The sequence below is a fragment of the Sander vitreus genome, chromosome 1, assembly GCF_031162955.1.
Source record: "Sander vitreus isolate 19-12246 chromosome 1, sanVit1, whole genome shotgun sequence".
NCBI lineage: Eukaryota > Metazoa > Chordata > Actinopteri > Perciformes > Percidae > Sander > Sander vitreus.
Genome location: NC_135855.1, coordinates 9,752,913 through 9,764,986, shown reverse-complemented (window position 1 = coordinate 9,764,986; position 12,074 = coordinate 9,752,913). Strand labels below are relative to the sequence as shown.

Genomic DNA, 12,074 nt, shown 5'->3' with positions numbered 1-12,074 from the left:
ATGTACAATTTTAAATGTTCTAATGGTTTATGAACACATACGATTTCCCACACACTTATTTTGTGTTTAGCACATGTAAGCTAAACTAAGGTGACTGCTAAAGGGCCGCTGTGCATAAGTACAGCCTCATATTGCTGCTGGCATGACTGTAGACTTTCATTCTTCTATCCTTTCTTTACTTGGAGCATGTATCGAACGTAATCATATTTCTCCAACCACCTGCACTACAAGTACTGATATCTATTTTTCTTATCAAGAGCCTGAATTAAGAAAAAAAAGGGTTAGGATAACATTATATTCAAGTATCAGGCTTAACCTGTGAAGTCAAGTAAATTCAACACGTGGTTGAAATCAGTTTGGATGTGTTTAGGAAGCAATGAAAATTCTAAGTGAATGAAAACCAGGGCCAAAAGGAATGGCCTTGGTGTAGTGAATCACAGAGTTGACATATCATTTCTTTTCCAGGCGTGGGCTCTGTGGTATCCAATCAGTAGTCTGAACCAGTCCGTGCCCTGCTGGTTTCACTTCAGCTCTCGCTGTCCCTTTAAACGCTTCCTTCCCCTGTTACCATAAAGCTGCTAGAAGAGCCTCACTGCAAAAGTCACATGCTCCAGCTCCCTTTGTTTCTCCATAGGACGCCTCTACAGTATCTGTCTGTGCATAAGAGGGACAAGGAAGACAGAGTAGGGCATTTAGAAAAGTAATGTATGAAGTGGATCAGAATTACTGTTTGCTTTTCCAACTCTCTGTGTCCGCAGGATTTACATTTTGTTTTAACACCTTGTCATTTGCAAAGTGTTAGAACAACTAAATAAAAAAATAAAAAATAAAAATATAAGTTTCCCTAGTGGCTTGTTATGACATGCACACGCTATAAATAAAATACTTAAGTGATAAACTATTTATAAAAGGTTATTAGACAATCCAAAGGGCTTATGGTTGAAAAAGCCAGACTGATTAGATATTTTATACAACTGTTTTATTTTAATCATATTGATGGGAGATTCAGTTGTAAAGAGAAAATCACATAACAAAAATACATTGTAAGAAATGTATGCATTGGAAATATTTAAGTGAACCATAACACAAATGTTAAGAGGTTCTCCAAACATAAAGTGAAAGTGAAGGTAAACAGTTTACTCAGTTACAGATGTCAAGGCATGGTAAATACATATTTTGTAAAACAGAATCATATTGTATTTTTGATCCCTCACAACCACAACAAAGTAATGAAGTGTGCTGATGTGACTCCAGGCTCAACACAGAGGCGTAACCCTCTTCAGGCATTACGGTAGTCAAGTCAATAGAGAGGAATTCCAGGAATGTGAAAAGCTCCAATTCATATTGAAAGTAGATTAAAATGTACACTTAACACTAAATACTGGTTTTAACTTGAGCAACTAAATACATAGCTACAGGGCCTGATTGATATACTTTGTATCAAGTTGTAAATGTCAGAATATGGCTCATGCAGTCCTCTCTTCAGTCTTAATAAAGCAGCACGGATTATATAGAGACAGCAGTGCTGTCAATAGATTATGCCCATTTTGATTATGTGAAAGACTATACTACCTGAAAGGACTTTGATAGGGTTATCAATAACAATGTCAACTTTTCCAGTGCAATGAACTTTTCCCCACATTATAAGTTACGCCGACATCTGCCTAGTAACAGCAATTCCTCCTATTGGTGTAACTCCAGTCTCCTCCCGTTTGTGTGTGTGTGTGTGTGTGTGTGTGTGTGTGTGTGTGTGAGAGAGAGAGTATGTGTGTGTGCGTGCATGCGAGTCTGTGTTAGAGAAAGTCTTTAAACTGTATTATTTGCACTCCATTCTTACTTCATTCTAAACAGCTTTCTTGTGTTTTTGATTAATATGAACTAGTCATTTTTACTGAGATTATTAAAGCAAACTAAGGTGATATTCAACTCAGTTCCTTTCTCTCTCTCTCTCTCTCTCTCTCTCTCTGTCTCACACACACACACACACACACACACACACACACACACACACACACACACACACACACACACTGGGGTTCCCATTTACAGATGTTGACTCACCAGTCCTCAAGCACAATTTAGATTTCAGACTCCCATTTGATTCAGTCTAAAAGAAGCCACATGGTGAGGTTTATGTTGTTATTTTTTACTTTTCATAATCTAACTCAATTAATAATGTATGACATTACAGATATTTAGCCTACATGTAGAAATGGGTTTAGTAGCCAATAAGATGTTAACCATGATTTCTTGACAGAGCTAGGTAGGCCTAGTATTTCCTGATAGCCTATATCACCTGTGTTAGGCTATTTGGCATAGAAATTAATGGAGATAAATAAAGCAGTAAGCTACTGTGTGCTTCAGACTGCACTATTGTCCCATGTGCTCGCCTCATGTTCACCGCAGTTTGTTGAGAGAGCTTCTGCTTTCATTGAGTCTCGGGGAGAGACAGAGGAAGAAGGGGGGCGTAAGCCGTTATCGCCCCCTACCGACGCCAAGCTGCCAACCTCCCCGTTCAGCTCTCCTCCACCGGGGACAGACGTCCCCCAGACTCAGCCTCGGACCTCCCACCTCCTTCTCAGAAGCTACAAGGCTATAGGAGTAGGGGGAAGAGGCGGGTTCCTCCCTCTCTCCCTTTCCTTATATATATATGTATATAATAGAATCCCTTCCTCGCGCGCTCCCTAGCAGACTGCTCGTCTCTTTGATCGCCGCCCCCCCCCTCTCCTAACAACAGCTGACGTCATCGCGCGCACCAACCCCACCACCTCCTCTTCGGCGCGCGCTTGCCGATAAACTTTGTGAGTGTGTATGCCCGTACGTGTGCGTGTTTGGTGAGCGCGAGGCAGGGGTTTTTGTCTCGAAGGGAGAAGCGTACTGTGCTTCAGAGGGCTCGCGCACACCGGAGGAGCAACAGCACGCAGCAGCAGCAAGAAGAAAGTGATTTAAAATTACCGGACTATAGCCTTCTGTCTGCTGTGGCCTGTTCCTTCAGTAGCCTAATACAGTGATATTTTCACAGGGTGATAGGCTACAAAAAATTATATCGACGCTGATAATAATATTAATACCACAAGTACAGAAGTAACGTTAACGTGAGCCTACTATGGGGGACCAGCTGCTGTGCTGCGAGGTGGACTCCATCCGGAGAGCCTACCAGGACGTCAACCTGCTCAACGACCGAGTTCTGCACACCATGCTGAAGGCAGAGGAAAACTACCTACCATCGCCAAACTACTTTAAGTGTGTCCAGAAAGAAATTGTACCCAAAATGAGGAAAATAGTTGCCACCTGGATGTTAGAGGTGGGTTTTACTTCACTTCAACTTTCAACTTAACGGTGTCTGAGTTCCGCTGCTGACTTGTTAGTAACGTTAGCATGTCGCTAGCTTATCTGTTTTTTATATATATATATATATATATATATATATATATATATATATATATATATATATATATATATATATACACCATAGCCTACGCTAAAACATGATGAATTAGTGTTAAGTCTGTTAATTCACTTTGCATGTTACATAAACGCTCTGAAAAGTCTGTCCTCGTGAGTGCTGGGTGGTCCTTAGGCTATAAGAGGAGATATAGCCACATACTGCACTCAGTTTCCTCCATGAATACATTTTTATTGAATATGTCTTAGCGTACATTTTCCAGAAGGTTATGAAATGTTATCACATGGGGAAAATATTCCAAAATAACAGCAATGTACACGTATGCAGTCTGGCCCGTGCCAGTCGCATATTACGCCATCTTTGTTGTCGTAGCCTAAATGAGAAGGATTTTAATATCATTAAAAATCTATAGCATCAGCAACAATGACAGTAACTGGGTTAAATGTGCCAGAAATGCTTCTATATCATACGACGGGGACATATAGACTGCGACAGCTCGTTGGACTGCTATGAGATGGACAAGTTAGTTTAGCTTCACATGAGTCCCTGCTGTCTGTGAGCTCGCTAAGAAAAAAGGACATTTTGTAAAAGTGCGAAAATATTAAATGCATTTTAACAGTCGGATTTGATAGATTGGATGTTTTTTAACATTAACATGAACTTTTGGATTGAATTCTTTGTGGTTTTATATTTTGTATTAATTTCTGAAAGTGTGCATGGGAGAGCCGAGGGGAAGTGTCGCCTGCACGTGAATAAGACCAGTCTTCGAAATAAATTTATTTTAAATTCATGCGTGTCACCATTCGACCCATTTTACTCTCATCAGATCAGGCATTCGATGAGGATCATTTACATGACAATTGTACCCACGCTGATAATTTTTAAATATTTATAAATATTTTATGAAAAGATGACGAAGTTGAAATTGCGGCGTGAAACTTGCATCGACGCCACCTTTGTGTCTCAGTCAGAACTAACTGCACACTAATTCCTGACTGTTTTCAGTAGGCCATACTTCAAAAGTCTTACTCGGGCCTACTTTATTAAAGTTTGACTTATGATGCTTTCAATTTGGATGTAAATTGAGTTTGCATTAAATAGCGTGTTAAACAGGATATTTAAACTTTAAACTCGAGTGAATTCTATGCACACAATGTTTAATTCCTTTTTTAATTTATTTACGGATGATTGTGGATCTATTGCATGTTGAATGTTAAGCTGTGCACAAAATAAGAGCTAGTGGGGGCACGGACTTAACAATGAATGTGAATGGGGCAATTTCCTTCCAGCATCTTCTAAGTGCTTTTCTCACCTCACAGGTCTGCGAGGAACAGAAATGTGAGGAGGAGGTTTTTCCGTTGGCTATGAACTATTTGGACAGATTTTTATCAGTGGAGGCCACCAGAAAAACAAGACTCCAGCTGCTGGGAGCTACATGCATGTTTCTAGCATCCAAGATGAAGGAAACGGTGCCCTTAACGGCGGAGAAACTCTGTATCTACACGGACAACTCTATCCAGCCCGGAGAGCTGCTGGTAATTGACTTGTGCAGACATGGATGTTGCATAACATATACAGTACATGAGCAGCATGCACTGCAGACCACATGGCCATAACACAGAGGCTTTGTAGTTCATCTGGTTTGTCAGTGTCACCATGGTTGGGAAATATCAATATTGCATAGAAAAGTCATAGGTAACTTTTTTTGGGTTGAAATAAAAAATTTAAAAAAAAGTCAGCAGTGTCTGAATGGCTGCCTGTGACTTTCCCATGGTGACTGGAAGGCCTCTCTAATTTCATGAATGGTCTCGGTGACTGCCAAGAAAATCCTGATCCACAGAGACACCTAGTGGCCGTTAGACAGAGGGGCAGGCTGTTGGCAATGGCAAACTGAACATGCAGAACAGCCACCCACTTTTCTTTTGTTTGCTGTGACATTTACTGCATGTGCAGCTGTTTCCATTGCTGTTCCTCCACTAGAATGGAGACAGCTGGCAGTTGGGATACTTAATAACAGTGTAATCATATTCAGATTTACAGATCTGTTAAGTGAACACACAATAGACATATATGTAGTAATGTATTGAGGTGACTGTGTATATAAAGTGTATATACAGGGTTTTTTAGGTAAATAAAAGAAAAATGAAGTAGATCCAGGGGTTATTTATCTATTATAATTGCATAGGAACTTAATAAAATGAATTGAGTATTTTGACCATGAAAGCTGAAAACCTACAACTTAAATTACCAGAGATGTAAGAGCTGATTCAATGATAAAGTGCTACCATTGCAGGAAGTCAAAGCAGATATAAAAGTAGGGGCACATCTTCTCTGTAAGTAAGTGGGTCAGTTTGAGTGAATACCTCTGGTCTGGTCCGTCCACAGCAAATGGAGCTGCTGGTTCTCAACAAGCTGAAATGGGATCTGGCTTCAGTCACACCGCACGACTTCATCGAGCACTTCCTGTCCAAGCTGAAGATCTACCCATCCACCAAGCAGATCCTCAGGAAACACGCGCAGACCTTCGTGGCTCTCTGTGCTACAGGTAGGACACCAACCACATCTTTTTCTGTCTTCATGTGGGCAGTAAATGCACTCGCCAACATTTATCTGCAGTATACACTGAAACTTATTTCTAAATTTTTTTATAATTCAATATATCTCACATTTTCACTTCTCGTTCTTTTTGAGTATGTTGTGCTATGACCTGCATTTTCTCATCTGTATATTTTTATTATTTGATGTAATATTCCCCTTTTCCTCTGTATTAGCTTTTTATTTATTTTTCAGTAGCCAATGACAACTAACTGCCACAGGTTTTCAGACAGGACTGATTTAAAATTGAGGACTGAGGACTTTTGTTGAGATAAAATCGTTACTGGTTTTTGCTCTTTTTGACCCAGTTTCTGCTTTTGTTTTTCTGATGATTGCAGCCATGTTGTCATTATTAGTTAATAAATGTTGAAGGTTCAGAGGGGCAGATGCTTTTCTGTGAGAAGATGTAGGCAGGGATCTGTCTGCTCTGTAGTCAGTTTCTGTTATTGAAATGTAACAACAATCAACATGGATTAGGGTATAATGAATGGTTCTATTCATAGAAATAAAGGAAAGTAGATGCTGTATAGTTTAATAATCCTTGTCAAACTGTGCTGTAGATATTCTATGTTGTAACGCGTGCATGTGCCGTTTTCTACAGATGTCAACTTCATTGCCAGTCCTCCGTCCATGGTGGCGGCGGGCAGCGTGGTGGCGGCCGTCCAAGGTCTCTACCTGAAGAGCCAGGACGCTTCGCTGTCCTCCCAGAACCTCACCAACTTCCTGTCGCAGGTCATTCGCAGTGACCCGGTATGCACACACACACACCTTTTTCCAAAAGCCGTATTTGAATGTGGAACAGCCATGCGTTGGGTCTTAATGTCAGCAGTGTGCTGGTGCTGACTGGCTGTTGATTGTGTGCTTGCAGGACTGCCTGCGGTCGTGCCAGGAGCAGATCGAGTCCCTGCTGGAGTCCAGCCTGCGGCAGGCGCAGCAGCATGGCAACACCACAGAGAGCAAACACGTGGACGAGGATGTGGACCTGTCCTGCACCCCCACAGATGTCCGGGACATCAACATCTGAAACGGGTGCCAGCCGCGCCGCACGATGACCTGATGGTGGAGGGAACGTTGTCGACAGAGGGTGGTGATGGGCGGGCTGGGGAGGGGGGTTCCTCATCCAAACTCAGGCCTCCCCTCCTCCTCCTTCATCCTGGTGGGCTGCTATCATGGCCGACATGTCACTCACATGCCCGCTGTCCGCTCTGGCTGCCAAGATGGGACAGAGCTCCCACATCCCGCAATGAAGCCCAAGTGACATTTCCTGCCAGTGTCCCCTCCCATCCTGGGAAAAGAAATGAACACTACAGAAATGTACAAGAGAGAAGACACCAGATACTGATGATCTGCGTGGGCTGGAGTTGAAGCCACAAAAGACATTATTTTCTAATTCCCTCAAATATTAAACTAGGAATCTTTAAATTACCGCGGACTCAGCTGGCCTACTAAAACATCCCAAAGTGTCATGTACAGTAGGTCCCTGTAGTCTGTCTTCAGGTCTTCATCTGAAATCTGACTTTTGTTAGAGAAGAGGCTATTTTGTTTTCGTTTCTCTATTGTTATATCTAATGTTTTAGACTTTCTGTCCAAGCTCCCATGTTTGTCTCATTGCAGTGCAAACATTCATATATCCCTGCTTGCTTATGTTTAGTCACTTTATCATATATCATTTTAGACCTCTTTATCAATTAGTCTTATACCTCTTTTTTCTTCCAAGCTTTTTAAAACCAAGTGAGACGCTCTGTTATGTGTACTGTTGATGTTAAGGCTTGGGCATACAGTATGTGATTCTTTGTCATTTTCAGCTTGCTGTCATTTGATAAGATCAAATCATTGCACGACCAAGCAGAGCAATCCGCAGTCTGTTATGTATCCTTTCTCTGTGTAGTTATACCTAAACCATTCCAACTTTATTGAAAAAAAAAAAAAAAAAAGCACTTTTGGTCAGCGCTGCTGGTCGTCTAAAAAAAAAAAAAAAACAATCGCAGTGATTAAGTTTGTTAAACAAGATGTAATTGAACCGGGCTGGGCAGGAGTGTTTTGGTGATGGAGAGTTGGAGCGGCACTTGCAGACAGTTGGATCTGGATCGGATTCCTCTAATGGGACAAAAGAATAGACCATGGCAGAAATACTTTCTCAAAACACGACTGAATGCTGCTTGAAACTGTCAGGAGTCTCACAGAGTCAATGGCTTTCTGTAGCTGCCTTCTAAGTCTCAAATTTGAGTTTTAGTTCAACAGATGTTTCATACAGGCAAAGCTGCTCTTCCATTCTAAGACATATTGTTTCAGTGTGCAGAGCCAGAAGCTAGAAAAGAAGTATTATTTTTAGAGTTAAAATAATACTTTATTTTTTATATAGTAAAACGTATTATTTATTCTTTTTTTTTTTAGCTTGCATTTTTCTATTTTGCGAACTAACCCGTGGCTCCACCTGCTGTTGAATCAATTTCTGCCTGCAGAGCAGCGCTGTCGTCCAGAAATATCTGTACAAACTAAAACTCCACTCCTGCCTCGAAATCGCCAGGACAGCGTCTCCTCTGTCGTCGCGCCTCAGTTCAAACACTGCTCATGGATTCTGGGAAGGGGGATGAAGCTAAAAGAAATGTGTTGAGCCTATTATTTTGCACAAACCTAAAAGACATGGGCTGCGTTTCTTGGGGACTTGCCGGGAAAATAAATTGTGGAGAGCAAAGCTGGCAAGCATACTGAGGGATGAAAAGGCAGCAACAGTGGCAAAAAAAAGGGTGAAGGCTTAACAGGGAGGGGTGTCTTAACGCTGTAGAATATAAGTCACGGTTCCTACACAGGAGGGCAGACTTGTCATGACCAGGTTGATGTACGCTTTATATATGACGATGGACAGATTAGTACGAAAAGGAGGCTTTTCTCCAAATCCAATTCTGGGAAAAGTATTGATTTCTAACTATGTCAACTGTGTAGGAACCCTATACGTTAGGTTTCTGATTGTACATTAATGATAGAGAGTAGGAGAGAAACACTCCTTGTATTCCGCTGCTATAGAAAATGAATCCCAGCTACGTGTTTTAAAAACAAAACTAAAGCAAAACAGATGACAAAAACGTAATGGATTAAAAATGATGCTTTTCTCCTGTTGTTTGCTGCTACATTTTTGGTGTTTTTTTTTTTAATACATATAAATGTCAATATACTGCCATTATAGGTTTGAATTTTCTCATAGAAAATTGTTTTATTGACATCCTCGTTTGTTTTTATGTAGATTCTATGTGATCTGTTTTTTTTTTTGTATATAATTACGTAATATGATTTTCCGAACTATTCCAAAAAAAAAAAAAACAAGGAAAAATGAGTGTACAGAAATGCTTTGATCCACAATACCTCATGTGACAGTCAAGATCTATCTCAAATTTGTAGGCTTTTTATTTGTTTAGTTCTTATTCTATTGTACTTGTTGGTTCAGTGCCTACTAGCTCTGATCAACCTGCTTGAGATAAAGCATCCGCAATGGAAACTAGTGAGTCCAGGGCATGCTTTGATACTGGTGCCATAACAGAAAATGGGATATGTATAACTCTGTTGAGTGTTAAGCTGTCTCGGTGAAAGAGACTTTATCCCCCCTTTAGGCCCATAGTGGCCTTTTTTCCTTTCCCCTTTTTATATTTATAAAAGGAAAAAAAGCTTTTTGCTCCCATTTTCAAACTGTCAGTGAGTTGATTTGAGTTTGTAAATAGATCAATGTTGTGCTCGGTAAGCCATAGACTGTTTTTTGTTACAAATCATTCCACACAGTTGTGTCTACTTCATGCCAATTGTCTGCAACTTGTCACCTACACAATAAAAACATGAATTAGATGGAGTCTGAAAAACTTACTGTCTGTTCTTGTCCACAGAGATGATATTGAGCATATAGATGTATAGTTATACTTAATATATAGCTTAATTTTTGCAATAATTCCCTAAAACAGCCGGGACTGAGCGGTGATTAGGATTTAGTGTCATGTAACGGTAAGGTTGCTGATGCACTCACCCCTCCCTTTCCAAGCGTGAGAGTAGATGCTAGACTGTAGTCACCGAACGAAACTGGTTACATCTCATGACCAGTATTTGTGAGTCACGTCTTAGAGTATCAGATTAGATTATTGCGGCATTTGGGTTCAAATAACGTTCTGTGTGTTAACGCCTGCGCAGTATGCCCGTGTTACTCTCTCAAAGTGCCTACGGATGAGGGTCAGGCTAGTCCACACAGCATTCCTGGATGGGAAAAAAACCTGCTCAGGTTTATTGGCATTTCTTTAAACCCATCACAATCGTCTTGGGCGGTGCTAAGCGCCAGACAGAGCCACGGCGCCTTTGCAAAATAGCCTTGGGAAGAAACTTGTTTTGGTGGAACGTGTACGTTCAAAAGTTGTTTTAGTCGTGCAACAGAAAACTCAGATTGGACAGAAAGTCTAGCTAGCTGTCTGGATTTACCCTGCAGAGATCTGAGGAGCAGTTAACCATAGTCCTCATAAATCCACTGGAGTTTAGAACGCCAACACAAAGAAAGAGGAAGGTAACGGACATCCGGCCGAAAAAAAGGACGTGCTTTCTGGTGGCACCGGAGCAATCCCCGAAATGAAACGTTGATATAGAATATGCCCGTGTTGACTTTCGATGACTACATTCTAGCATCTACCACCTATGGTGGCCTTCAGGTAATGTTTAAAAAAAAGCCAGTGTTTTGGTTTGTCTGTTCTAGAAACATGGCAGACTCCGTGGAAGACGAGCAGCTCCCTATGTAGAAATGTAGATAGATCCCAGTTAAACATATTGCTCCACAAGTATAAAGTGCATTTGTTGGGGACTATTTTCAGCTGCAGATTAATACTCATTTGGTCCTGTAGTGAGATGTTTCAGCAGCAGGAGGGTGTGCATGGGACTGACACAAAGCAAACAGCAGAGAGTAATGAGGCAACATGGCAGGAGCTAGTTACAACCAATTGTGGCTGCAGCTTTTCCTGGGTTTTGTTGAGTGAAATCTAGACTTATCAGCAGACTTATTCTTTAAACAGCTAAACTGATAGTGTAAACCCATTTCATTTAAACCTCATTTTGAAGTGAACACAGTTACACTAAATACTCTGGAAACAAGAGAAGCACCTCTGACTTTTTTTTTTTAATAACCGTTTAATTAATTCATAAAGAAAATATACCATATATTTTCCAGTTCCAGCTTCTTCTACAGTATATGAGGATTTGTTGCTTTTCTCTATTTTGTATCAGTGTAAATTGAATATCTGGGTTTTGGACTGTTGGATGAAATCTTATTAGGGCCCGAGCACAACATTTGGAACCAATTTTCTTTATTTTTTTTTTAAGTGGCTATATGTAACTTTTAGTTTGTGTTGATTCTAGCCTCTGCTTTGGATAAAAGCGGTAGTGTTTTGACCACACCTACTGTCATAAAGATCTTTTAGAGTTAGCGTAAAGTACAAGTATCGTACCAGAAAATGACTTTGGTAGAAGTTACGTCTTAGAAGTCACCTTTTAGAATATTACTTGAGTAAAAGTCTTAAAGTATCTGATACAGTACGTAAGTATCCATCCATCCATCCATCCATCTTCATCCGCTTATCCGGGGTCGGGTCGCGGGGGTAGCAGCTCCAGCAGGGGACCCCAAACTTCCCTTTCCCGGGCCACATTAACCAGCTCCGACTGGGGGATCCCGAGGCGTTCCCAGGCCAGGTTAGAGATATAATCCCTCCACCTAGTCCTGGGTCTCCCCCGAGGCCTCCTCCCAGCTGGACGTGCCTGGAACACCTCCCTAGGGAGGCGCCCAGGGGGCATCCTTACCAGATGCCCGAACCACCTCAACTGGCTCCTTTCGACGCAAAGGAGCAGCGGCTCTACTCCGAGCTCCTCACGGATAACTGAGCTTCTCACCCTATCTCTAAGGGAGACGCCAGCTACCCTCCTGAGGAAACCCATTTCGGCCGCTTGTACCCTGGATCTTGTTCTTTCGGTCATGACCCAGCCTTCATGACCATAGGTGAGGGTAGGAACAAAACTGACCGGTAGATTGAGAGCTTTGCCTTCTGGCTCAGCTCTCTTT

At 41.4% G+C, this 12,074-nt stretch overlaps 1 protein-coding gene across 1 annotated transcript; it reads left to right on the top strand.

Moving 5' to 3' along the window:
- Window positions 1-2,593: 2,593 nt before the first annotated feature.
- ccnd1 (cyclin D1) lies at window positions 2,594-7,718 on the top strand. The gene is made up of 5 exons (XM_078262834.1): window positions 2,594-3,304; window positions 4,726-4,941; window positions 5,792-5,951; window positions 6,603-6,751; window positions 6,870-7,718. Exons 1-5 carry the CDS (start codon window positions 3,107-3,109, stop codon window positions 7,023-7,025), a joined length of 879 nt encoding a protein of 292 aa, XP_078118960.1. The 5' UTR covers window positions 2,594-3,106; the 3' UTR covers window positions 7,026-7,718.
- The last annotated feature ends 4,356 nt before the right edge of the window (window positions 7,719-12,074 follow it).

Excerpts from the sequence above, each read along its gene's own strand:
- ccnd1 (XM_078262834.1), top strand. The coding sequence starts at position 3,107 with ATGGGGGACCAGCTGCTGTGCTGCGAGGTGGACTCCATCCGGAGAGCC. Across the intron at positions 4,942-5,791 it reads TCCAGCCCGGAGAGCTGCTG|CAAATGGAGCTGCTGGTTCT; the intron begins GTAATTGACTTG and ends GTCCGTCCACAG. Across the intron at positions 5,952-6,602 it reads CGTGGCTCTCTGTGCTACAG|ATGTCAACTTCATTGCCAGT; the intron begins GTAGGACACCAA and ends CGTTTTCTACAG.